Below are 26,211 nucleotides of genomic sequence, written 5' to 3'. Positions count from 1 at the left end.
GGGGGCAGTCTGGCTGCGGCTGACACAGCCTCTCATGTGAGAGGAGGTCCATGTTTGTTTGTCATACTAGATTCCAGCTGATCCATGAGATTATACATTCTGTTTGACCAGTGAGGGGATTAAGAAAGCTGAAGTGACATATGTGTAACATTCTTCTTTCCCCTTTTTCAGCCAGCTGCAAACACAGGCTGGTACCTTGATGTCTGAAGTTAGGGAAGTTTGGATCAGTTAAGGAGAAGGCCGCTCCGGGGTCCACTCAGTCTGGAGGTAAGACCAAAAAACAAACAAAAAAAAAGAAGCAGAAGGCTGTCAGAATCAGAGCCAGACAGCCTGGAATGCAGCCAAACCTTGGAATGAACAGTTCCTCTCCCCCTCCCTATCTAAAGCGCCATATTTTTCTCCCCCTCTCTCTCTTTCTCTCTTTCTCTCTCATGCTGCATTTTTCCACCACTTTTCTCCCCCAATCGCTCCATTTCCCAATGTGCCCTTCATACGCAGCACTTTTATTTCCCTTCCCCATCTTTCTTTCCGCTCCTCCCTTTCCACCTCCCGCTGCTCGTGTGAGTCAGTACCTGCACATGATACCTCAGTGCTCAGAGTTAATGTCCTCATCTTGGATCATTTTCAATTCTTTCAGTGGTACAGTCCCTCTTGCTATTTTCCCCCTCTCTCTCTCTCTCTGGACACGTCACAAAGGGAGAGGGAGAATCCATTTGAACATAATTTCATGTTTTAAGTCGCTCACACGCAAGCAAAGTATATTATCTGTGCTCCATCTGAGCAGTTAGGAATTAAAACATGTTTTACACACAACCCACTCTCTTGATATGCATGCACAAACCTATTTCTGTGAATATGTTATTATCTTAGCTTTCAGATTTAACATTTCCCTCACAGGCTCCCAAAACAAGAGAAAAGACTCAACACATTAAACAAAGTTGTTTATGATGACGTTCTTGGAATAGTACATGTGTTACCAATTTGACTCTGATTTGCCCGTAGGTGTGGATGGGAGCATGAAGGGTTGTTTGTCTCTGTATGTCGGCCTTGAGATAGACCGGTGACCTGCCCAGGTCGCGCACCAAGCCCTCTCCCTCATCGTGTAAACATGAAGTGCAGCCTGTGATGAAGGTGCAAGAACAAAAAGCTGTGAACAGGTTTAAGAAAACATTTCAAGCATAGCTGGTTTAGACGGAGAGCTGCATACCTGTGGCTAGAGCTGATGCTGATACTGTGATACTGACTATAAAGAGTTAAGGTATAGCAATTTCAATATCGATATATCGATATAACTGGACTGTGTAGAAGTGTAAAGAAAAAATAGGCTTTGTTAAATTGTTCCAAGGGGCATATATGAGGGGGTCCTGGGAACATTTTTTATTTTGTAGGGGGTCCTCGGCTGAGAAAAAATGGAGAACCTCTGATTTATATGATAAACTGTAGGTTGGTATGTTGGAGTTGTGTTTTATTGTTTCTCTAAACCTGTCACCTGCAGGTTATTGGAATACAAATGGACATTGGGTTGTAGATAATTTTGGTTGTAGACTTTTTTTCTTTGACTGAGATTAAATTAGAATTTTCAGCATTTCAAAATTACCCTGTGCACTATTTCTTATAACGGATTTAATTTGCTTACACACTGATATATCTCTGACTGAGCAAATATCAGTTGATAAAATCAGTTTAAATCAACAAAATAAGTCAGTCAGAGGAAAAATGTTTCCACTGCCAAAACTGGCTTCCTTTCAATGTCATGGTTAGACTGCACTAATTCAGTTCCCCCAGCAGATGTCAGACTCACACACACATGACTGTGCCACACAAACCAAAACTAAAAAGCCTTCAGGGAGGAAGAATCCCCCAGAAACTCAGACAGCAAGCAAATCCACTTCAGCTTGAGATGTGATGAAAAAAACAAGAGGGCCTGTAGAGTGAAAACTTGTTAATACTGACAGGACTATATAAAAAAAACACTGATGGGCTTGTTGAGGAGAACAGACACATGAGGAACAAGCTGAACACAGAAGCATCACTGAGGACAAACGGCGTGTCACTGGTGGTGGTCTAGACGCGATGGGCTGGAGAGAAGAAGAATGTAGGCTAATTGCAGGAGAGAGGGAAAGAGAATTGTAAATAATAGAGGAGAGCTGGGAACTCCTCTTACGCAAGTTTTATCTTGGCCATGTGTAAGTGCTCTGACATCATGAGTGCAGAGGCTCCAGACCACCAACACACACGTATACAACGCACCCCAAAAAATATATCTAACTGAGGATTTCCATCTAGAAATCAGCCAACAGCATCAACTAATAATACCCATGAACTCCATCTCACACTGGTTTAAATAAGCCCTAATCACGCACGCATGACCACTAGAGATCACCTTATCAAAGACTGCCTCTTTTACGAACAGCATTTATATCTCTCGCTTGTACCCACCCACCTCCTACGCCCTCTCCATCTTCAAAACAAACCCCTCACTATCAGTAATTCCCTCCCGTCTGGCTTTGCCCCCTTCATCTTACTCTCTCGCTCATCTTCTCCTGCCTCCACCCAGTCCTCCCTCCTCACCAACAGTACATATTTCCTCTCTTCTTCACATGTGAAACACAATGCATGCTGGCTGTCACATATATCCCCCCCCCCCTTTTTTTACTCCTCAAGATACACACGCCGTGCTCCCCCTCAACTAGCTCGGTGGCTCCTAGAGGGCAGATTTGTAATGTGGTTCTAATTACCTCATAATAGTAACACAGACCAGCTGCAGTTACATTTAGAAGAGCTGAGAATAAAAACAAAGCTACAGTATATAGAAACAACAGTAGAGCTCATTCCTCCTACAAGGCCCAACAGTCTCTTTATGAAACCACATTTAAATGTGCAACATCTGAATATATACACCCACCAAATTGCACTATAGTAAAAATAGTAACACTCAAAAATATCATTACCCGAATAGTTTTTCATCAAGAATCATGAAATGTTCCCTGAGGAATCAAATAAAAAGTTGATGAAATGCCCAACTTGCAACGTCAGAGAGAGTGAACAAAAACCTCCTGCGTCGTCCTCCTGATCCGGATTCACACCGACATTTACGGCTTCTTTCTTAACCCACAACACATCCTTCCACCGAGTTCCGTGGTAGTCCTTCCTGTGGTTCTTGCGTAATCCTGCTAACTAACAGACAAACAGAAGTAAATGCGTTAGAGTTTGTTTGTAAATGGTCTATTCTTGTGTCTGAGCTTCTTTTTTATACAAAAAACGCTTTAAAAACTTTTTGAGTGACTTTGGAAACAGATATTTCTATTCATCAGTGCAGAACTCATTTATAGAGACAGTATTAGAGCTGTTATTCATTATCCTTGAGGTGCATCCTACATAACAACCATGAGCTGATAGACAGATAAAGACAGATACATGAAAGTCACTGATTACCCGAATGAGATGTGTGTGTATATGTGTGTGTGAGCCCACAAGATAATATTAATCAGGCGAGGTTGCATTTAAATTCAGCGCAACATCATCACCCCAGATAAGAAAACAAGAGATGCGTTGACAGGAACAAAATGGAAGTTGTCTGTGAAATGTGTTGCAAAGCGGTTTGCGGGTCTTGGTACACGCGTGTGTGAGGGTTAAGTTAAGAGGTGTGGACCAAGATGGTGAGAGGTGCTCATCTCTATGAATGGCCCATGTATCACGAGTGAGATTAGTGTCAAGAATTTCTTCCCTCTGTGTTTGACCTTGTCTCTCACCGATGGGCCTTATCATAGATCATCATGTTGTCACAGGTGTATCGATATACATGAAGTGTGTGACTGCTGGTAAGTATTATTGTCATTATTGATAAATCTGGATCATAAGCTCAATTAATAAATGGATAATTTGTCCTACAAAACATCATAAAACAGCTGAAAAATTAAAAGAGCCTGTCACAACTTCCACAGCTGAAGGTGACTTCATAAAAATGTCTTTTAGTACGACCAACAGTCCGAAACCAAGTGATTTTCATTGTGTTGTCATGTTAAATCTCTGTCATTCGACTAGACGCGGCTCCAGCGAATGTGTTTTGCGTCTCTGAAATCTGACCTAGTTTGTGCTGTGGGTTAAATATGTCCCACCTCTGCTGACTCCAGAAGAAAAGGAGAGCCAAACATGAATTATAATGGCGAGGTAAAGCGACACAGGTGCACAAAGATAAACTGAGGATTTCTGCAATAGAAAAAAAGCATGATTTACAACGAAGCTGTGTAAAGAAAGGTTGACAGAAGCCTGATAAAGACATCCAATCTGAGCCTGACACCAAGTGACGGCAATATGTGGAGTGAATAGAGCACCAGAGAGGGAAACAAGAGAGAAAGACAATAGACTCAGTTTACTTAGTGTATTTTATAGAGCCCAGGCTCAGGGTGAGTGAGGCTGACCCCTTCAGCAGCCTATAGCCACCAGAGAGAGCTCACATACATCTATATATAAACCCACAATGCAGGGATTGGCTGGATTATGTACGATTTGTTATGTCTGGCAAATCACACATACACTGTTAACCCTTCTGTTAGCGTGGCTCCGTCCTTTTCATGTAGTTGACACGCAATCAAGAACAACCTCAGCAGTCCAGGCACTTTGTTTTAGAATCCTTACTGAAACGTTCTTCTGGATGTACAAAATAACCGAAAACAAAATAAATTCAGTAATCTAGGAAAGAAACGTGGATTGGAGTACGAGCACAGTGGATGACTATAGCTTCAAAGAACTAAAGCTAACAAGCAGAGGTAACACATTGACCTGATGGATGGATGGATGGATAGTGGATAGAATGCTGCAATGCATATGTGTAACTGCCTATTCTTAAAAAATCAAGTGTGTCATAAAATGATTTAAACAAATATTTCACGAATGCCTCTAACACCTTTATTGCTACACACGTATCACACTCTTTGGTGTGACACTCATCCTATTTCTCTTATTTTGCATCTTTTCCAAATTTTTATTGCAGACGATTCTCCGTCTTATCCCTCTGTCCACTCTGTAGTGCAGATTTTTTTATTTTTCACGCTGATTCATCCCCACACATCTCCCCACACATGACTCAACTGTTCTTTGCTTTCCTTCCAAACCTTCCCCCCATCTGCCAATATATCTTTTAGTTTTTTCTTACGGTCCCTCCATCTGTCCTGCTTGATTTCTCTCTTTCTTCTCTCCTCAATGTGTGTAAACTGAACCAAAACATGAATGACCACACATGTCCCTCCTACACTCTCTCTCTCTCTCTCTCTCTCTCTCTCTCTCCCCCCCCCTCTCTCTCTCTCTCTCCCTCCCGCCCCCCACACATACAGCACTCTCTCACCGTCCAGACTTAGCATCATTTGCAGGGCGAACACTTCTCGAAACAGCACACAATCACAATGTGGAATCAACCAAGGAGAGGGCCAGTGGTCTGCCAAGGAGGGGTAGGCATAAAGAAGGCAGAATGAAAAGAACAAAAAAGAAGAGATCTATAAGTGATGGAGAAGGTGGAGGGTTTGAGTGTGGTGGCGTTGGAGTTATCAATGCAAGTCAAATTAGATAGTTAGCTGAGGGAGTTAAAGATAAGGGAAGGGAGGTGGGTACAGAAGACAATGGGCATGTCATCGCCTGTTTAGTTTTTTTTGGGGGTCTGGATTGTAAAGTTTTGGTGACTTTCTTCAGGGCCATCAGTGGGAGAGAGGGAGGAAGGAAGGGATGAAGGGGGGGGGGAGAAGGAGGTGGCGGGTGATTGAGGGGGAGATGGAGAGAGGAGAGGCGCGAGGAAACCGCTGCAGTGTATTGTTAGGCTGAGCGCACACAGGAGAGGGAGACAGAGAGAGAATCCCCCATTTTAGCTCTACAATATTACAGCAGTGCAGAGATATCTACAACAACGGCAGCCCGGCACTCTCCGCACTGGGCTATTGATCTGCTATAGTGGCAACCCGATACACACACACACACACACACACACACTCACACTCAGTCAATCTAATTGTTGTTTTAACCTCTCATTAGATCATTGCATGTTTGTTGTTTTATTCATGTTTACAAATGACATATATCTATATCTATAACTATATCTTTGTCAGTCTCAGCAACTCAGATTGTTTAAATACATGAGCTGGTTTTCTGCAAAATGAATACATCTAAAATCACAGGCTTGATATTTGAGATATTGATACAAAATATTAAAAAAAAGACACATATGACACATCTGTGGATAATATTTATCTGATGGTTAGTAATGCCTCACATCTTTATTTAATCCTAATCTTTCCCCCCCAGGCATACTGACTTACTAACCGGATCGCTTCTAAGACACTGCACCGGGGAGGGAGAGAGAGAGCGATGGAAGGGAGGGAGGGAGGGAGGGAGGGAGGGAGGGAGTGAGGGAGGTGGAGAGAGAGAGGCAGAGAGAGAGAGAGGGAATCGAGCAAGCGCAGGAGGGAGAGAGGAAAAGAGAGAGCACCGGAGAGCAAGAAAAAGAAGCTAGAGAGAAGGAGAGAGTCGCAGGAGGAAGAGGGAGAATGCACGGTGTCTGGGTAACACTTCCACGCTTGTATCCAGGGCCTTTGTGAATACACCATGGGATGCATCGGCTCCAGGAGACTGAGTAAGCTCCTCTTCCCTTCGCTCGTTGTGGGCTAGAGAGGGGTGGGTGGGGGTGGGCTGAGAGGAGGAGGAGGATGGGGAGGAGGAGGATGAGGGTCCTGCAAGAGCGAGGGTCTGTTGTAGACACTGGGACACGCTTTGTATATGGGGTTGTGTCAGCGTGTGTGTGTTTGTGTGTGTGAGCGTGTGTGTGTGTGTGTGTGTGTGTGTTTGTGTGTGTGAGCTGTTTGCGTCTCCCTCATTGCAGTGTAGGAGCAAGCTGTGAATGTGTGTTAACACAGACTGCATATGCAGTGCACAGGCGAAGATGTCAGAGGCGATATATGTTGAAATGTGCTACTGAGTGTGTGGCTGCGTGTGTGGCTACCTCCCCGCCTCCCCCCCTCCCATCCCTTGATTGATGATGCTGTTTGCCTGTATGTATATATGTGTGTGTGAGTAGGAGGTAGAGAAGGATGACAGAGGGAGAGAGGGGGAGAGAGGCGGGAGATGGGAATGCTGTGATAGTGCTTATTTATATGGTTGGAGAAAGAGAGGAAAAGAAGAAGGGAGTAATGCCATTGTCAGGGGCGGTTTCACAGTTTATTATTTGCATGACTAAGAGGGATGGGGATTGGGGGGGGGGGATAAAGAAACAAGCAGCCGAGCAAGAATTTTGATGCAGGCAGGCAGGGAGGAGGGGAGGGAGGGAGGGGGGGAGGAGGGGAGACGGACGGACGGCGACGGAGAGAGGGCAGAGGGAGGGGCGAGTACGTGCGAGCGAGGGTGTGTGGGTTGGATGGGAGTTTGCAGGTGAGGACGCTCCTGGATAAACCCTTACATGACATGTTAGGGAAACAGCTGTTAAGGGGGGGTGGGGGGGGTGTGGGTGGGGAGGGGGCGTGTTGTTAGTCATTTGAGCTAATCAATCAATCAATCGTTTGCACGAATAGGAGCGAAATAGGTTCCAGTGCAGATCCAGGTCCCGCACGTCTTCCTCCCATGTAGCTTGAAGCACGCTGAAGGTAAAAATACACACAGACGTCCACTGGTGTTAAATATTAATGAGCCACTTAGCACATCGGCTACTTAAACATATTTCATGGCGTCAGTGTGAACACGTTCTGAGCGACACCCGGAAGAAAACATAACCTCTACAGGGGTCGTTGCCGCCAAAACCAGGCCACAGACCGGATCTCCAGTCCTGCTTCTGCGAGTCCCCTCGATGTAAATTCTTGATGAAGAGGATTTTTTAAAAATACCCGGAATGTGGAAGTGCAGGAGGAGAGAGAACCACGCGACACAGTTAGGAAGGCAGGCAGGTGCGAAGGGAACACAGCAAAGAAGCAGCTCGGGCTCGTTGCAGTGCAGGAACAGGAGGCCCCGGATCCATCTGTCAACACCGAGGTCAAGACAGCAGCGGCGACGTGCCCGGCAACTCCAGCTGCTGGAAATAATGGGATTGAAGCAGACACACGGCTGTGGAAAGGTGCCACATAAATCTGCTCCGGAGCCACATGGATGCCGATACTCGTTTTCATACAAGTGATCACAGGAGCTTACCAATCCAATGAGGCTGCTCAAATAACGGGAGTCCCGTTTGCAGTGCCCCGTGTAGTAAAGATTGTACGTCTTTATTGCAAATGCTATTCTAAGCAGTGTGCATCATTATCCAACATGAACGTGTTTAACACGCAGCAGCTGAGAGAAGGGAAGTTGTGGCAGTCCTGCTCGTGTAGAGGCGTGGTTGTGTTTATCCTGGGTGAGAATGGCTTTCGTTTGTGCTATTGATCTGCCGTCTCAACTGCAGGCCACAGTGCCAAGCAGAGATCAACAGGAGGAGCGGCAGGCGGCAGGACTGGAGTGTAGCCCCGGATGCACGTGTCTGCCCTCTGGTAACAGGATCTCCTCCAGCTCCATCATATCTGGGAGGGTGCTCCGTGGGCCAGGCGCTGATATCCATTTGCAGAATCGGATGTTATCAATCTGTGATAGGTCTGTAGCACATGGGAGGAAACTCTGCTTTGTTTTATATGTAATAGGTGATATGACTCTGAAGAAGTATAGTAGCATCTTTCTTGTAGTTGTGATATTTATATCAACTTTTATTATCCTTTCTGTTCCCTTAACTATCCCAGGTCATTTGGACAAACCCCCAGTGACAAAACTGTTGCAGATTTTTTAGTACTAATCATAAAAAATAAAGCTTTATTATCCCCTGTAAGGACAATTCATCACCCATGATTCGTATCATTGAGACCTCTGCCAAGGAGATGCGTTTGTTTGTTTGTTTGTTTGTTAGTTCCCAAGATTATATAAAAACTGCTGAACTGAATACCATGAACCTTTTTGAGCCAGGGAAGAATCTCCTGGTAATCCGTCCAGTGGTTTTTATGTAATCCTGCTAACTAACAAACATAAAAACAGGAACAAACTAATACAGTTGAAAACATGATCTCTTTGTTGGAGGTAATAGCTCAAGTATCTTGATGAAATCCCCGGTTTAGCGGACTGATGTTTACAATTTGGTGCAGAGCCAAGTATAAATCCAGATCTAGTGTATTTAAATCTGATTTCATAAGGGAGCAGTTGGGCCTTGGTGGTGGTATGTGCTCTACTGAGCGACATTCAGGTTCTCACTTGTTAGACGTCTGCTGGTTTAGATGGATTTAAACATAAAGCCCTTAACACCTAAAGGTCCTGGACAAAAAATATGTTATTGTAATGGGCCAGTTGGAAATAGAGAGTTGATTACCAGGGTTGAGGTTATAGTTCACTTCAGTGCATTATTCCAGTGTGATACTGTTGTTTTGCCAAGAAATATCAAATCTACCAAGACTTAACTGAAAATTAACTCCTCATTCTGTTCTGTCAGTGGTTGTCTATGTTTATGTTTGACTATGTTTTAAACTGACAGACTAAGAAAAACATTGACCCCCCCCCCCAACATTTGGTTTAGCCCCTCACTCCCATTGTGAGGCGGAGATAGACATTGATTGATGCACAGGAGATGAGATGTCTGCATCCATCACCCTCTCAGAGAGCGAAGGCCTTGAGCTGCAGTCGATGGGAGGTGCACACAATAATGACAGACAATATTTTTTTTGCTTTGTGCATCACGGTGTGGGTTGCACATAATTTACACTTGCTTCGTCTCGAGCAGATTCCGACAGCGACGATATTGATCAGATTTTCTAGATGTTGCTTTAAGCTTTTAGCCATAAATGTGCTGAAAGCTTTGCACCAAGAGCATTTTTTCTTTATCCATTTACCAACCTGCACCGTAGCTGTGAGTGGATATCAAATGTGGATATAGATGCAGGAATTAAGTTCTTGATATGACTCTGGGAGATTATGACAAGTCAACTGTTTAGGTAGCTTGAAAATAAACCTCCTCACACTTTGAACTCATCTAAGTTAGCTTTGGTCAGATGCTGCTGCTGAAACACAATTCATTTGATCAATAAGCAGCATTAGTCAATAAAAACGGAGACCTTATTGTTTCTTAGCAGGTTTACAGAACAACCACCAAACTGATTTGCTTGAGACTTGGTGTAGGGGATGGGATATGATTCAAGGAAGACGTCATTGGGTCTTGGTGCAGATACGGATCAGGGGATGGATCCAGGATTTCATTTTCCACTTTCTTTAACATTGCAAGTGTTTTCCAAGATTTTTGTTGACTTCACAAAGGATAAGTAATGGATCTTGATGAGTTATATTTTTTATTATGTTTAGGGAACTGGGATTTATGTTTGTAATTTGGTGCAGATCCAAATAAAAATCTGGATCTAGTGATTTCCAACATGGTTTCATTAGGGAGGACTGGAGAACAAAATACTGAAATAAATATATGTATTTCGATTGGCAGCACCGTTTTGGTACTCTATTGGTTGTAATTTGATCCATTACTGACCCATTATAGCTGTGTTCATGTACGTGTGCCTTTAATGTCACACGTGTACATATTTGTTAATGCATCCTCCTGTGAGTGACCTCCAGTTTGCCTCACGCATTATCACGCTCGCTGCTATATTTAATGTATGTGCAAAGGCCAATGTGTGTGTGAATATGCCGTCGTGTATACACCACTGTTGCCTAACAGCTTTGTTTCCACTACTGCATTACAGAGGGATTCCCTGCCATTAAATAGAAATACAAAAAAAAACACTAACACCCCCGCTGCACCATGCGCCTGCACACATTCAGTCATCGACGGATACCATCTCTGGGGTTTGCCAGTTTGACGTCTGCCTGTAAACTGGCTAATGTGGCAGACTGAGGTGGAGGCTGATTGATTGGCTTCTGTCCAGGTTGGAGAAGCCTTGTGCACACGAACACATTCAAGGTGAATGACTCAGTGATGTAGTGCCTCACAGACGTTGCATGACCTGCTGACCTTTACCTGTGTGGGTGTGTTAGGCCATGTGTGCACATCCTCCCAAGGACTCCTGTGTTGCACCTACTGCGTAGCATCGGGTCCGTACCTACAGATTTATGTGTTCGAGTGAGTCATATTCTCTAATGGGTGCTGTTATGGTTCGCCTGGTCCTGGATGCCAGGTAAAAGCTTGGATCATTATAGGCAGGGAGCTGATTAAAAGGTTTATGGTTGTGTATGTGTGCATGTCCTTGTGCTTGTCATTTTCAGCCTGCACGAGTGTGTGGCAGATCATAAGAGGCCCGTGTGTGGGCACATGATGGCAGTCATTGCTGTAAACAGTGTGACTCAGCCACAGAGTGAGTTATGAAATTAAAACATAAAGCTGTGAAAGAGAGAACTTCATCTCTACAATTTGATCTTTGTGTGTCTGTGTGTGTGTCTGTGTTAGTGTGAGAATTGATGGGCGTTTGTGGCTGTGCTCAGCATCGGTGTGTGACCAGCGCCGATTGTCCCGGTGTTATCTGCAGCTACTAACCACTGCGCTGATAGAGAGAAAAGGCCATGTGCTCAAAGACAGGAAGCCTCTTTGACTATTAAAGAGCGAGAAAATAAAGATTTGCTGCACACAAAGTGCTATCTGCTGCACACTTAGCTGCTTGATTTCCTCCGCCGCCGCTGGTCTTCTCCACCTCATCTTCGCAGAATGGAAGGATAACAAGCGATCTGCCATTTTCCATTTGCGGGTCCAATTATTCATTATATATTTAGCAGGCCATTAGGATGTTTGTGGGGCCGCTCAGGTCTATGATGCTGAGATGTAGCAGCCTGTGGGACGTGCTGTAGGGGTTTATTTACTTTAAGACCTGCTCCGGGTGACAGCCACAGTCATGCCCATAGACAGATTAATGAGACGTGTCAGGCCTGCCAATGAAAGGGGCATGTAGATTGGGAATGTCGAGCACGAGTGTCTCAGTGAATGTATATCAGAACCCCTGCATGTGGGTTTATTACACCCCGAGACATGCTTAACTCCATTTCCCGTCCCAACCATCCAGGGCTTAGGTTCTCAGCTGTGTTCTTGCTGAACTCTGGAGCTCAGGCACCCAGCATCTGCTCGTATCGCTGCAAGAGGCCTGCCATCCAAACCGGTGCCCCATCGAGGCAACCAGCCTCACTGCAGCTGTCACAGTAAACAAGCACAGAGACTCCTGGTTCCTCGCCGTTACTCTGCTGCAGGGCCATGGGAGAGGAAAAAAAGAAAAAAAGAAAAGACAGATGACGCTCAAGCGCTTCCCACTTCAGCGGGAGCCGTCAGGCCGCTCCAGTCAGAGCTGGACTTGACAGTGCAGCCGCTGCAGATCTTGTGGCGGTTCGTCACGCATGGCCGCGCTGCGTCCTCTTCTTCTTCCTCCTCCATCTCCCCGCCCACCCTCCCACCCTCCTCGCTCCTTCTCCTCGGCTGAGCTAAGCCTGTCTCCCCCATGACCGCAGGGTGGTATCCAGCGCGGTTCCCCTGTGTGTGTGCGAGGGAGGAGGCAGAGCGCCAGAGGAGGAAAAGCTGGCTCGGAGCTCAGGTCATGTGCTCTGTTGTTGCTGTTTCCTCAAGGAGGGATGCCTGCCTGCCTGCCTGCCTGCCTACTCGGGAGCAGAATTACGCATTCGCTCAGAGTGCTCCTGCTCAAGAGCCTCACCCACCTGAGTGCCAAAATACTGAGTGTGCCAACACGTCCGAAACCCCTGAGATAATGACAGCTGACCCATCATCTATCGTGATATTCTGACTAAACACAGCACGATGCATCCCCCTCGTGGCTCACTGCTACAGCACGGAGTCTCATACGAGGGTCACTGTAGTAGATACTGTTCACACAGCTACAAAGGTACACACTGTTGTTAAAGCCTCTGGTGCATTGCCGTGTTAAGCCTGGAGGGCGTCCAAGTGGTAGTTGGTACAGCTGCAGTCCAGACGACTCTTGAGCCATATTATGATTCATGTTGGGGGGGAAAGTGACTGCTAATCTACTAATTGGCCAAATGAGGCAGAGGAATGGGAGGGGGGGGGGGGGGTACTGAGAAACAGAGGAAGAGAGCGAGTGGCATGGTGTGTGTCGCTGCGCATTATGTTGAAACTGGCTGCAGGCCCATGATGTATGTGGGTGTTGCATATATGCGTTCATGTATAGTTTGTGTTTGCAGGGCAGATTATAATTTTTTTCTTCAGCCCAGATGAGATCGAAATCTGGGACGCTCTCACTCCCGCCCCGGCAGAAAATGATACGTCTCTCTTAGTAAATGACATCGGCCAATAAGTAACCATCTCACAACCGCACGCCACGGTGCCAAAAATCAAACACGCCTGACTAATCCTGCTGAGTTCGCACAGAGTTCATTTCCAACAGTGAAAGTGGTGCTTGAATAGAAATGCTTCCATCCCAGAGCAGAAGTGACAGACCCTGATGCAGAGTGGTGTCCGTGCTTCGACGGCAGAGGACATCCAGACTATTTTCTTTTTGCGGAAAGTCTGGTTCAGTTTGAAAAGAGTGTATTTGCAGTTGAGTAGGGATAAAGTCAATAGCTACACTGTTAGTGCCCCAAAACATGTTTAAAGCTCTCAGAAGAAAAATATAATGCTACACCAACTTTCAGAGCCAAGTACAAAAACATCTCCAGCAGTTTGTGTAAACTTGTCTTGTAAATAGGCTGCTGTGGCTGAGGGGTAGAGTGGTCGTCCTCCAACGTGAAGGTCGGCAGTTCGATCCCCAGTCTGACTTATCTGCATGCCGAAGTGTCCTTGGGCAAGAGGCTGAACCCCGAATGGCCCCCCATAGAATAACAAAGTGCTGCGAATAGATGCACTGTATGAATGTGTGTGTGAATGGGTGAATGTAGAACTATACTGTGAAGCGCTTTGAGTGGTCATCAAGACTAGAAAAGCCCTATATAAATACAAAGCCATTTACCATTTAAATAAACGTCTTCAAACTCCATTCCCCCATTTCCTGGGACAAGTTTTGTCCTACATTACCAGGTTAAAGTCTCAGCAGGGCTACAGAGGACATTATGCATCTGTTTTTTTTTCATTCTGCATATATATCTCTCCCGTGACTACAAAATGGACTTTGACACATAAAGTCAGTGGAGTGTCCCTTTAAGGCAGATTATCCCCCGCAGTGTACAACCAAGCAGCTATTTATACATTCAGTAACTTCATGTACTTTCTGTGGTGATGTCAGTGAAATACACGGGGAAGCTAACTACAGAAGGACTGCCAAAAGTGGGTTGAGTGAAACTGGGTCAAACTAAACAGGAAATAAAACACTCGGCACAAAAGGCATTAGGAAACTGTAGCAACTGGACAAATAAAGCAAGATTGCCTCGATCTGTAGTTTGCACCCACGTCCCCGCACAAAGGGTCAATTTCTGGAATGAGGACTGTCCCTTGTCTCCTGCCCTTGCTGTGATCTGATGCGTCTGGATGGAGTTCAGTGGTAAGGGTAATATCTGAGAGCCCAGCAGAGACGGAGTCAAGCTGATGTTTCTGAATCACTGGGTCAGTGGGTCAGAGGCATCACTGGACGTCCGGAGTGCCAACAACTCCTTGTTCCTCGGAGCTCCAGAGGAATCGCTGCTGATTGCCAAATGCACTGTTGAAAAAGAAGCATGATTGGCTCTGCAACACAAACACACACACACATGCACAGGCACACGGTGCTGACACAGGAGCAAGCCCCTCAGAGACTTGCACACTAGGAGCACAGACCCTCCGATACAGAGAGCAAGCACCTAGAGACTGAAGCTGTGTTTAACCTCCATTACCAGTACAGTCGATCTAATTAAACCAGTGTTTTAATTAGGATTTGGACAGCCAGGGAGGAGGAGGGATAATAACGTTCATTTATCCAACAAGGAGCGTGTATTTCACATGATTGGGGGGGATGCCTTTGTGTATGATCGGCTACTTGGTTTATTATTCATATGCATTGTGCATGTGTAGAGGAGGTTTAATAAGAAGAAAAGGAGGAAATTAGCAGTTAGACTCTGTGTGAACTCATATGTGAGATGCTTTGGAGTTTGGTCGTGATGGTGGGGAAAAGCCTTGAATGGAAACGTTCTAATAGAAATGGTCCGGGTGTCAGTGTGCTTTTACCTGTTTGTTCTTTTAACCTTTGACCTCTGCTATGTATATAGAAGGTCCAACCTTACAAAATATAATTTTAACCCAGACTTGATATATTCAAAGTTATTTGTGTCTTTCTGTGGCATCTCCTGCTACACAGGGCCACTCTGTTCAGGAAATGCTCTTTTCCTTAAAACAGCAGCTTATAAATGTCAAGTACTTTGTTGGAAAGTAATCTCCCCCTCTCTCTCTGAAGTTGAATGAATCAGTTTTTTATTTTTTATTTTAAATGCTAGTGTAGGAGAACCTCAAATGTATTTTAATATGTTTGAGACCCACTATAGATTTCATGATGAAACCAAATTCACTAAGTAAGTAAAGTTAATGCTCAACAAGAGAGAAACTAGTTCCCTCATGAATTTCTGGATCAGTGTAAACTATAGGTTCCTTGTTTGTTTTGATTCCCGATTTTTTTATATCAAAGTTAATCACAAAGTTAAACTGACATTTCTTCTCTCTCTCTCTGTTTGTCCGCGTCCCTCCCTTCCTCCCTTCCTCCCCCCTGCTCTCAGCGGGAGATGCCGTGCCGGTCCAGAAGGATGGGGAGCAGGTAAGTCTTCATCGACCCATCTGGCTCGCCACGCTTGTTGACTTCCTGTGACGGTGGACTCTTGCCACTCCACCAGAGGAACCAACATGGCGGCTGGTTAAAAACCAGTATCACAGAGCAGCTTCATGGTGAGCTGCTGCTTTTAGAAGCAGCGAAACCCCACTAGCTCTCTGGAACTCAAGGTGCTGCTCGTACTGGTAGAGTAGTGAAGCAGAAGAGGTAATTTCCGTGTCAGTCGCTCAACTTCCACTACACTAACCCCGTCTATGATGGGTGGCGTAGGTGGTGTCGCTGGCTCATCGCTGTGGCTTTCACATCTGTTGCTCGATGTCCATCTGGCAGAGTCACTGCTCAGTGCTGGTTCGAGGCAAAACAGCAGAGGCATCCCTCCCTCCCTTTCTCCAACGTCTCACACCATTAAGATCTCCTCCTCCCCCCCTCCTCTACCAGATCCCTCTAAGACAGGACACAGGAGAGGAAACCATTTTGGACTAAAATGTTTGGAAGACGTCTTTCCCACTAAATGCACTTTTGACAGATGCCATCATTTATTTATGCATCATCCCCCAGAATGACCTTCAGTCCTATGGAGAGAGAGAGGAAAAATAGAAATAAAATAGAAACAAACACACAGACAGGAACATAAGAAAGCTGCTTGAAGGGTCCCTGCTCCACCATTCAAGTGTGTTGAATTCCTCGTCACGCCCCCGTGGGAGAGAGAAAGCGAGGGAGATTAACGTAGAGAGGGAGGAGGCGGGAGCAAAGAATAGAATTAAAAAAAAGTAGGAGTGAAGAAAAGAACAGGAAGAGGCTGATATTGATTAACATGAGTAATCTGGATATACGCTGCATGAGGCTGATGGAGATTGTGAACACTGCCCTGCTAGTCTCTCCCCCTCATTAGGTCATTCAGCATTAAATTACCATCTCCCCATTTTGCAGTGTGTTGACAAGCAGTGGATTGATGCACAGTTTTGAATTTCAAGTGGGAGTAATGTATCTGATTTCCCTTTTGAACGGCTCTACTGTAATTCAGAGAGAAATATTATACTTTGTTCACCACATTTACTTAAACAAATAATTCAGCATAGAAACATCTTTCGTTTTACATTAAACTCCACAGCAGGTAAATCTAGCTCTCTGACAGACAGCTGCAATGATAAAATGTTCTCCACACTTTAAGGCATCGATAACAATACAGCAGAAGAGTGCATACCTACTCCAAGGCCCAACACTCCCATTATGAAACTCATAAATATCTGTCCCCTAAAGATGCCCACTCACCCGTCCAGCTAGTTTTAGGGCAATCTGTCCATTGGTTTTTACAAATTCCTAATAAGTATTAGGAAATAGTTTTAGGAAACGCTCGTATTTACTTACTTGCAGAGTTGATGAGAAGATCAATACCACTCTCATGTCTGCAGCTGGTTAGCTTAGCTTAGCATAAAGTCTGAAAAGCATGTGTTTAACTGTGAGTAAAGGAACTGAGCATTTGTTCCACTAAATTGCAGGGATCCAAATATATATAAAAAGGGAGACATGGGTGACATCGTAGCAAATTCTGAACTAATTTAAGAGAAATATATGTTGCGGGCCGGTGTTATTTTTCCTGTAATGTTTATTTAATAATTTCTCATTTTTTCGAGCCTCCACTGTCTGACCACATCAGCAGGAAGGTGAAGACACGTCAGCACAGCCACTAACCCACCGATGTCCCCGCTCCCGTTAGTGTCAGTCCAGCTGATAGAGAGAAGTGGTGTGGCAGAGGCTGCTGCTTATCTGCTCCGTCCCCCAGCATCTGCCTCCACACACATCCCCCCCCCCGCTCCCATCTATTAGCCTCAGTCCCCTGTCTGTCTGCAGCATCAGATACTGTATGAAATCTCTCTCTCTCTTTCTATCGCACACGCTCTCACACACACACACACACACACGCAGGCTTTCAGTGTTTTTGGTTGCACATGTAACCAGAGTGAAGACTCATTCATCTGTGGAATATTCACTCTGCTCTACATAAATAAGCAAATATAAACTGATTTAATCCCCTCCCTTCTCCCTGTCATTCTGGTCCTCGACTCTTGCTTTTCCTCGTTCGTGGAAAATCCTTTGTGTTTGTCTTTTCTTTTTTTCCTCTCCTTTACCTTTATTGTTTTTTATTTTTCTCTGCATATTCAACGTGCCCCCCCCGTCTGTCTCACCTCTCTTTTATCCTCTTCCATGTGCCCCTAACATGCACGTCCATGTTCTCTGTCCTGTCACTCTTACTCTTTCCCCCATCCCTCTGTCCTCCTCTTTCTCTTCCTCAGCATGGACGTTCAGAATTTTCATGGGAAGGAATCAATGTAAGTGTTGTGACACCATTCCTTCATCTACTACTTTTCTTTCTCTCTCCGTTTGTTTGGATTTCACTTTAGCAATCAGCTCTCTCCCCCTCATGACCTCCCTCCACCTTGGCTTTACGCTCGATCTCTATCCGTTGTGATGGTAGTGGTGCACGGTAGTGAGCACAATCTGAATCACTTAATGGTGCAGAATTTAAAATGTAGCCTTCACTGTGACTTGGAATCAGGATCTGGGTAATGCAGATTTGATCTTTTGTATTAACTCCACCTCTCCATCACTTCTCCTCTCCACTCACCCCTCTCTAACACACACTGTCTCAACGTCTTTGTGTGCCCTGTCGCACCTGCCATACTATCCTTTTCTCCACACTGTTTCCCCCTCCTCCTCCATTCCTTTCTCTTCTCTCCCTCTAGCTGTCTATGGAAGACACCACGTCAATCCTCCCGAGGCTCAAGAGGAACTCAAATGCCTACGGCATTGGGGCACTGGCTAAGTCTTCTCTGTCAGGTGTGTCAGGTGTGTGTCTGTTCTGTATCTGGTAAATCGACCCCATGTTGGCTCCCTCCTCAGTGGGAGCCGGAGTCAGCATGGTACCCACAACGGGTTCCCCTGTATCACTCCCCCTTCACACCGCGATAACACTCGTCAATGGCTCCTCGTGAGTCATTGGCGGACAGAATTCACTCCGACAAACATGCTCAACACACGCACACACACACAGCGCATCATCGCACCGCTTGTTGCTCTGAGAAAAGGTGAGTGGTGAGTGGGAAGTGTAGTTTTTTATGTGGTTGTGAAGTTGTGGTGTCCTGAACAAGAATAAGCATTGATGTTTTTGTGATTAACAGAGTTGAGTACAGTGTAGTGGAGTGTTTCATTTAGTGCAGTGTCTTTGGTTGAATCCAGACGTTTTGTGCAGTGCAGTTTATTTGAGTGCAGTGACAGGTTTGTTTTACGGCACAGTGCAACGAAGTGCATCTGCTGTACTGTGTGGTGGGCAATGGATTTGTCCTATAATTTATTCATGTAATTTATTCATAAATCTCATCTCCATGCGCCGCCATCGGAGACAATCAAACAACCAGGGATTTAAAGGATGTGACATCGTATGTTGGTCACATGAGAAATGGAACACAGCCATTACGCAGGCATCAGCCTGTATTTGCTTGGCAGCAGGCAATCAGTGTTTTCTTTATAGAGAGGTTCATTCTGCAGTGATTTCACAGGTCAAGTTCACACAAAGCCAATGAGGAGAAAAAGCTGTTTTTTTCTTCCTTTGCTTATCCAGTGCAGTTTAGCGGAGACGTGAAAGCTATCATGTCAACAAGGCAACCTCTCATTACTCATGCCACACAGCCACCTCACCCCAATTAACTCGCTCCCTCCCATCATACACCTTTGTCAGACTAGACACATCTATTCCTCACCCCCCCCCCCCCCCATGTTGTGTGAACAGGTGACAGCTTAGTCACATCAAGCACATGGATGTCATCCCCACAACTGTCGTCATTAAGTGATTCTCATTATCCATGTGCACGAAGATCATAGTTAAACCTCAGGCCTTTAAATAGCAGGATTCGACTGATAAGGATTAAAAACAAATACAGTCATGTCATTATTCAATATATTAAAGAAAAAAATCTCTCTAGCTCTCTATCAAGAATTGTATTCTTAATATCAAAACCAAAATTACAAAATGGGAGAGTCACATAGTAGCAGTCATACAACATAATCTAATAATTATAATAATATTCACCAATTGTGCAAATGTAATCTGACCCAGTTGAGGTCAAGCACTATGGCAATTATTATTAATACAATAACAATGCAATGAAATGACCTGCATCAGGAGGTCAACACTGACTTCCTGTTATATCAACCAACTGCCAAACCAGTTTATCACTCCAACCCTGCTGCATTTTCCAGTGATCATTTACCATCACGGCCCCCATGACCAAGGAGTAATATACTTTAGATAATAACATGTATATGTTTATTCTTTCCAATCTTTCTTTCTCTGTCCATTATCTATCCACGCCACCTTCTCTCCAATCTCTTCACCATCTCTGCTAATCCCACTTGTATCACCCTCTTTCCCTTCCTCTTCTCAAATCCCTCCCATTGCCGCACATTCCATTCTCCCATTGTCTTTCCCATTACAGTGAGTCGCACCATGAAGGAAAGAGTGACGAAGCCCACGGGCATGGCTCAGGGTCGCGTCGCCCACATGATCGAGTGGCAGAACTGGGGCATGTCGACGGTGGGCCCAGGGGGCATCCCCGCGGCCCGGATCACCACCCAGGAGCGGGAGAAGGAGCGGCGGCTGGAGAACGACGCGTACAGTGACCTCAGCGATGGGGAGAAGGAGGCCCGCTTCGCTGCGGGTTCGTAAACACACTCGAGAAAACACAGGGAGACACGAGGTCAGGCCCTCCACAGAGCCTGTTCACTGACATCAGCAGAATGATGTGCTCATCGCCTCACTGTGTGGGATTTATGCCAGTTTTTAGGCCAATTAAACATGATGCAGGTTCTCACGATGATCCTGACCTGTCCTCTGAATCCTCACCTCAGGTATCCTGCAGCAGTTTGCCATCTCACAGGCAACACTTATGGCCTGGTCCTCGATGGATGGAGAGAGTCCGCGGTCGGGATCAAACCAGGGCAGCGTGGCTCACCTGAGCGAGGTCAACCAGGACAGCATCACCAGTCGAGGTAGAGGAACACAAACAGGAACACAAACATGGCTGCAACTAGTGGCTTGTGTTGCAAAATCTTGTCATCATTACAAACTGGTAATGATCTGGTAATAAGATATTTTTGAATAAATTGACAACATGCTATAAAGAAATATATTCAGCAGTGATGTACGGATTCTTAATATCATTTACTCTAATAATTGTAGCAATATGACTTTGTATATGTTCCACTATAAATTAAGTATTACATTCAAAATTTTACTCATAGACTGTATATAAAAATTTAAGCCAAGAGGCTCATATATGCTCATCAATGTTAGCAGATGGGATGTTGAACAAACTAAAAAGTCAAAATATCATCATATAAATGTTTCTCAAACTGGTTTGTCATCTTAGCAAGTTCTTATCTACCTGATGATTGTTCAAGCATTATTTTTTTTCTGGTAAGTTTAGTCAGTTATTTGATGCTAGAAAAATGGGTTGAAACATCATGATTGACAGCTGAGACTAACTTGCGATTGGTCAAGGGCGTGTGACAGCAGGACCTCTTTACCACGGTTCAATCCCCCTATCGCTCTTGTGCAGACTCTGGCTGCACAAACACAAGATGGTGGATTGCAGCGTTCCTATCTTAGATAGTTTGGCCTCATTTCTGGATAGTTGGGCTGTGGGAAGGTCAACCCTCTGAATGCATCTATTCAGAGGAAAGCACAGTTAATGTGGACGTTTTTAGTCCACAGATGTTGTCTGAATGAAAACCTTTTTTCATATCCTGAAACCGCGGGTGCAGACGATAATAATGAGTTCTTAGTTGGTGTTAAGATAAACTTCCTTAAGGGTAAGACGCTTCATTAATGCATTTGCATCAAATTATCTCATAATTTCTTAGCAAATAATCCTTTAGCACAGGGTGAGGGCGTGTCGCCGGGTTTACTCACTAGCCCAATTTATACTCTTCTCTTGTGAGAAAGATAAACGGCACAAAATCAAAGCATCGTGCAGTTTGATGCGAGTGATAAATAAACAGTGTGAGGTTGTTAGAAAGTTTCTGTCATAGCACTTATTCAGCCAGAGTTGAGATTTTGTTTTTGATCTGGATTCCAGTCCTTGCATTATGTAATAATTAGTCGGCCTGCTTAAAATCTCCTCAACCGTATGATAACCACATCCAAATACAAGGCTATACAACAAATAGGTTATGTTTTCATTGTTTGTCTTTTAGTTATCAGAATTACACAAATACTGCTGGACAGATTGATTCACTTTTTGACGGTTCCACCAATTTCCCAAGGAACAATTAATGGCTCTTGATGAAAGTAGAGCAAGAGTAACACAGCATCCACCGCATTTTTCATTTACTTCCAGATCAGATAATGCATCACTCGTCAGCGGAGGTGTGGCCTCACACGTACGTCTCCCAGGGCCACTACTGCCTCTCCTCCTCCGACGCCTGGGAGCCAATCAACACCGACCCCTCTGTCGTGACGTCTGCCCCCACCAGCTCCTACGTCATGGGGACCGAGGGGTACGACGGGCAGCCTGCCAATCACTTCCTGTCGCAGCAGCAGCAGCAGCCGCAGCAGCAGCAGCAGTTCACCCTCCAGCAGCAGAATCAGCTCCAGCAGCTGCAGCAGATCCAACAGATCCAGCACTACCAGCAGCAGCAGCTCCTCCAGTATCAGCAACAACAGGTGATCGACTCAGAGCCCCAGTTCTACGACTGAGCGAGTGGGTTCAGCCGCAGTGAGATGCTGCTGTAGAAGTAGTCGAGAGTTAGTGTGTGAGCACATTTACTGTTTGCTCAAATAAGGAGTAAACATTTGAGACGGTTTCAGTGGCAGAGGATTTCAAATGTTCAGAGCGGAGACAGATTTTATCAAGATATTGTCTCCGTCTGTCCAGTAAAAACATATCTATTCACACTTTCACCTGCTCCTCTGTGTCCTCAGATGTCAGATGTCTGTTCATTTCAAATCAACAAGATAAACTTAGTCACCCTCCGCTTCTGACAAACCGTGTGAAATATGCAGTTCACCTAAAGAAATGTGAAAAGTTCTACTATTAGGTACTAATTAAAGGGGAAAGTGGGCTTTAATGTTAATGTTCCACTTAATTAAACCCCACTCGCTGTCTCGGAGTAGGTCCTTTAGTCACTGTTCTAAAATGCACCTAAATTAAAATGATGAGCCTTGATCTCTTCTGTTCTGTAAATCAAGAGGAGCTGCTTAACTGCTCCCGTGCTCAAAGAGAGAAATACTGATCCCTCGAGTTAGTAAATGCTTCAACATTAATGGGTTTTCCTCGAGTTTTTTTCTCAACTGCCAACACCAAGCCTTGTGTGATTTGACAAAAGCTCCACATTGTGCCGTCTCGGACATGACAGTGTGATACTGAAGACTTGATTTGGACAAACAAGCAGCAGATCACAGCTCTATCTTCTCCCTCTGATCGCTCTCTCCCCTCCCTGTGTGCCTCTAGTCTCTGGAGCACCGGCTGCACAGCGCCAACCACTCATTGCAAGTGACGCCCAACAGCACCATCCACAGTCTGGTCCATACCGTTCACCCTCCGCTGGTCGATCTGTGGAACACAGGGCAGATGGAGGCCTATCAGACGGAGGCCGGCGGCTACATGGGCGTGGCGGCGGTGGTGGAGCCGAGCCTCTGTGTCCCCTCTGGAGACGAAATGGTGGGAACAGAACACTCTCCGCTGCTGGAACAGCAGGAGGAGGAGGAGGACATCAAGGTGAGGTGGACGTGGAGTTCCATAACATAATCTTCAGGGATTTATGTTTGAACTGTACAAGTGCTAAGCAAGCACTGTAGAGAAACATACTGACAGCTTTGTATTATTAACCACAAATCATTTTCCTTCATCATACTTTTATTTTCCTAATTATTCTATGAGTTGAGTCATTGATGTTTAATCCTCTGGACATGGGTTGGTTTCAGTTGATGCCATCTCCCTCCTTCAATGTGAGGATCTGCAGGTTCTTCTTGATCGTTGTAAATTGTTGGGACTTGAGCAGCTGGCTCTACAAAAGATGACTTTAGATGAATAATTAATCAATTATTCTAAGGAAATACCACATAAATCATTACTGTAAGTGAGTGTTTGTTGTAGCTGTTGAAAGATATCGACTTTTAGTGAATAATTAGCTTTGCTTTTTAAAGAAATGATTCCACCAGATTCCAAGCCTGTGAAAACAGTTGTGTAATATCTTTTGTGGCTCTGAGGATAAATGTACAAACCTTGGGTTAACCTTGAGATTCATTCTCACTGAATGACGGTTTAATAAGTGGAGTTGCTGGGTTTCAAACAAATACCACTTGGATGCACAGGAGATGTAATAAAAAATGCTTATGAGTTGCATTATGGGAATTGTAAAGATTTCGAAGTTTGAATTCATCATATTTTGACATCTGCTGCTTGATTGTGAAATCGTTTAACTACATGTAAATGCAACAGTTACTCACTGTAGTCCCCCTTTAAAGCACAAATCTCTACTAGTTTTATCTGTCCCCTCCCTGTTGATTCATTTGATTTCCCAAATTGATAGCACATGAATGTTTTAACGTTTCAGCTGCTGACTCAGAAATCTTGGATATTGAAGAGTCCTGAACACAACAAGAGAGAAACTCAACATCTAAGTTCAACCTTGACCTTGGAAACAGTAGATTTATAAGAAAAGGGAGGTACAAGCTGTACAGCTAAATGTTTTTCCATATATATCACAAAACGAGAAACTGTCCCGACTGAAGCCTGCATCACCATACAAAGGATTGAATTACTGCAACAAAGTAAATAAAAGATGCAAACGCACATTAATGTAATGTCCAATGTGAAGATTCACTCTGAGAAGCTTAATTTCTTCTACCTGGTCATTAACACATTGGTGTTATTGTTCACTAGTTAAGACTTGTAGTTACACTCACTTCTTATACTCACATGGTCATTCAAGCTGAAAGCTGTGGTGAAACTCAACCTGCTGTGTGTGTCTGTCCTGACCAGGAGGAGGAGGTGACACTGTTCTTGGAGCCTGAGTCGGCCACATTGACTCCGCCCACGCAACAAGGGGATGCCTCCGGAGGCAGTAGTCCGGGGCAACCGCCAGCAGAGCCAATCACAGAGCGGAAGGCCTCCGATGTCACCTCAGGCCTCATTCAGACGCTGGAGGGGAAAAAGGAGGAGGAGGGGCTGGCCGCTTCCATGGCAACCAACTGAGTTCCCGGCTGTCAAGAGACTCCTTATTACAAACTGACCGGGAGTCAGCGAGGAATGAGCGTCATAATACAACCTATATCTATTAATCTGTTCCTTTTCAGGTATCACCAACACAACTTTTTGGTTGCAAGATGAACTCTCGGAAAAAACGGTGAGAGACAGTTGTGGAAGTGGACTCGTAGTGAGACATGAGCTGATGCAACACAGGACACCTATTTCTTTGTAAGCCTTACATCCCGAAGGTACATGAAGAGGAGGAGGTGGAGGAGGAGGAGGAGCAGGAGGAGGAGGAGGAGCAGGAGGAGCACCAACTGACAGAGACATTTCCATCAGGGAAATGAAAACCACGCTGAGATGAAGAGGGGGGGGGGACGGAAACATGCATGCTTTTTATGAAGACAAGCAACTTGACCCTGTCATCATCTTATAATGATAATGAAAAATCTACCATAATAAAACATTATAATAATAAGAATAATTTTGTAATGAAGAAAAAAAAAGACCATAAGAAAAAGCTATGTATAAGCGCATTAAGATATAATAGTTGTCCTACGGGAGAACTACTCTGTTTACAGCTGTGACTCAACATACAGTATTAGACAGTGTTTAACCAAATCAGTTTCCCTGTTGCATCCGACACACACAGTGTAGTTTTTCACATCGATTTCACTTCTAACTAAATTTGACTCAGTACGTGTCAGCATTTCAGTGAAATGCAGTTTAACCCTCCAGAATAAATTCTCCTATGATGTTGTGGCACCGGGCTGCCTGAGGCACAACCCAGGGACAGGCCTGTCCTGCTGACTGCACACACTGAACACTGCACAGAAAAGGATTGTACTGTAAGATAGTGTGCTTCCTACTCTGTCTCTTTGTATGCATGTTTCTTCAGAATCCTATGGAGTACCTGTCCTATACAGCACTGTATAGACTTTGCACTGAACCGTAGTATCCCAGGTGGGGCCACAGTGGACCTGCGGTGGGCGCGAGCGGAGAAATAAAAAAAAAAAGACAGAGCTGCATAAGCGAAATCTCTTTTTTGCACTGATGCAATCCAACAGATCAGAGGTTGCCTTTGGACTGTTGCCGTTAACCCAGTTCCCACTCTGAAAGCTTTTCGGCACCACCAACAACCAAAACCGAGCCACTTAACAACCCAGATCCTCAGCTGCTTTCTTTTCCACAGACGTCCGGTAGTTGCGCTAAATTGAAAATGATAGCCACTGGGGTTTTTTTTA

At 44.8% G+C, this 26,211-nt stretch overlaps 1 protein-coding gene across 5 annotated transcripts; it reads left to right on the top strand.

Annotated features, from left to right (window-relative positions):
* The first annotated feature begins 170 nt into the window (after window positions 1-170).
* fam131bb (family with sequence similarity 131 member Bb) lies at window positions 171-26,211 on the top strand. Of its 5 annotated transcripts, none has more exons than XM_062399995.1 (9): window positions 182-267; window positions 15,670-15,707; window positions 18,014-18,049; window positions 18,464-18,566; window positions 20,213-20,434; window positions 20,625-20,765; window positions 22,115-22,440; window positions 23,228-23,494; window positions 24,761-26,211. In XM_062399995.1, exons 4-9 carry the CDS (start codon window positions 18,470-18,472, stop codon window positions 24,971-24,973), a joined length of 1,266 nt encoding a protein of 421 aa, XP_062255979.1. In that variant the 5' UTR covers window positions 182-267; window positions 15,670-15,707; window positions 18,014-18,049; window positions 18,464-18,469; the 3' UTR covers window positions 24,974-26,211. The 5 variants fall into 5 exon arrangements, with proteins under 5 accessions (XP_062255980.1, XP_062255979.1, XP_062255977.1 ...); XM_062399993.1 differs by lacking the exon at window positions 182-267 and adding an exon at window positions 6,449-6,619; XM_062399997.1 differs by lacking the exons at window positions 182-267; window positions 24,761-26,211 and adding exons at window positions 6,449-6,619; window positions 24,333-24,697.

This window comes from Platichthys flesus, chromosome 11 (genome assembly GCF_949316205.1).
Source record: "Platichthys flesus chromosome 11, fPlaFle2.1, whole genome shotgun sequence".
NCBI classification, from domain to species: domain Eukaryota; kingdom Metazoa; phylum Chordata; class Actinopteri; order Pleuronectiformes; family Pleuronectidae; genus Platichthys; species Platichthys flesus.
Note: the sequence above shows the minus strand (reverse complement) of the source record. Positions and strands in the feature narration are given on the sequence as shown.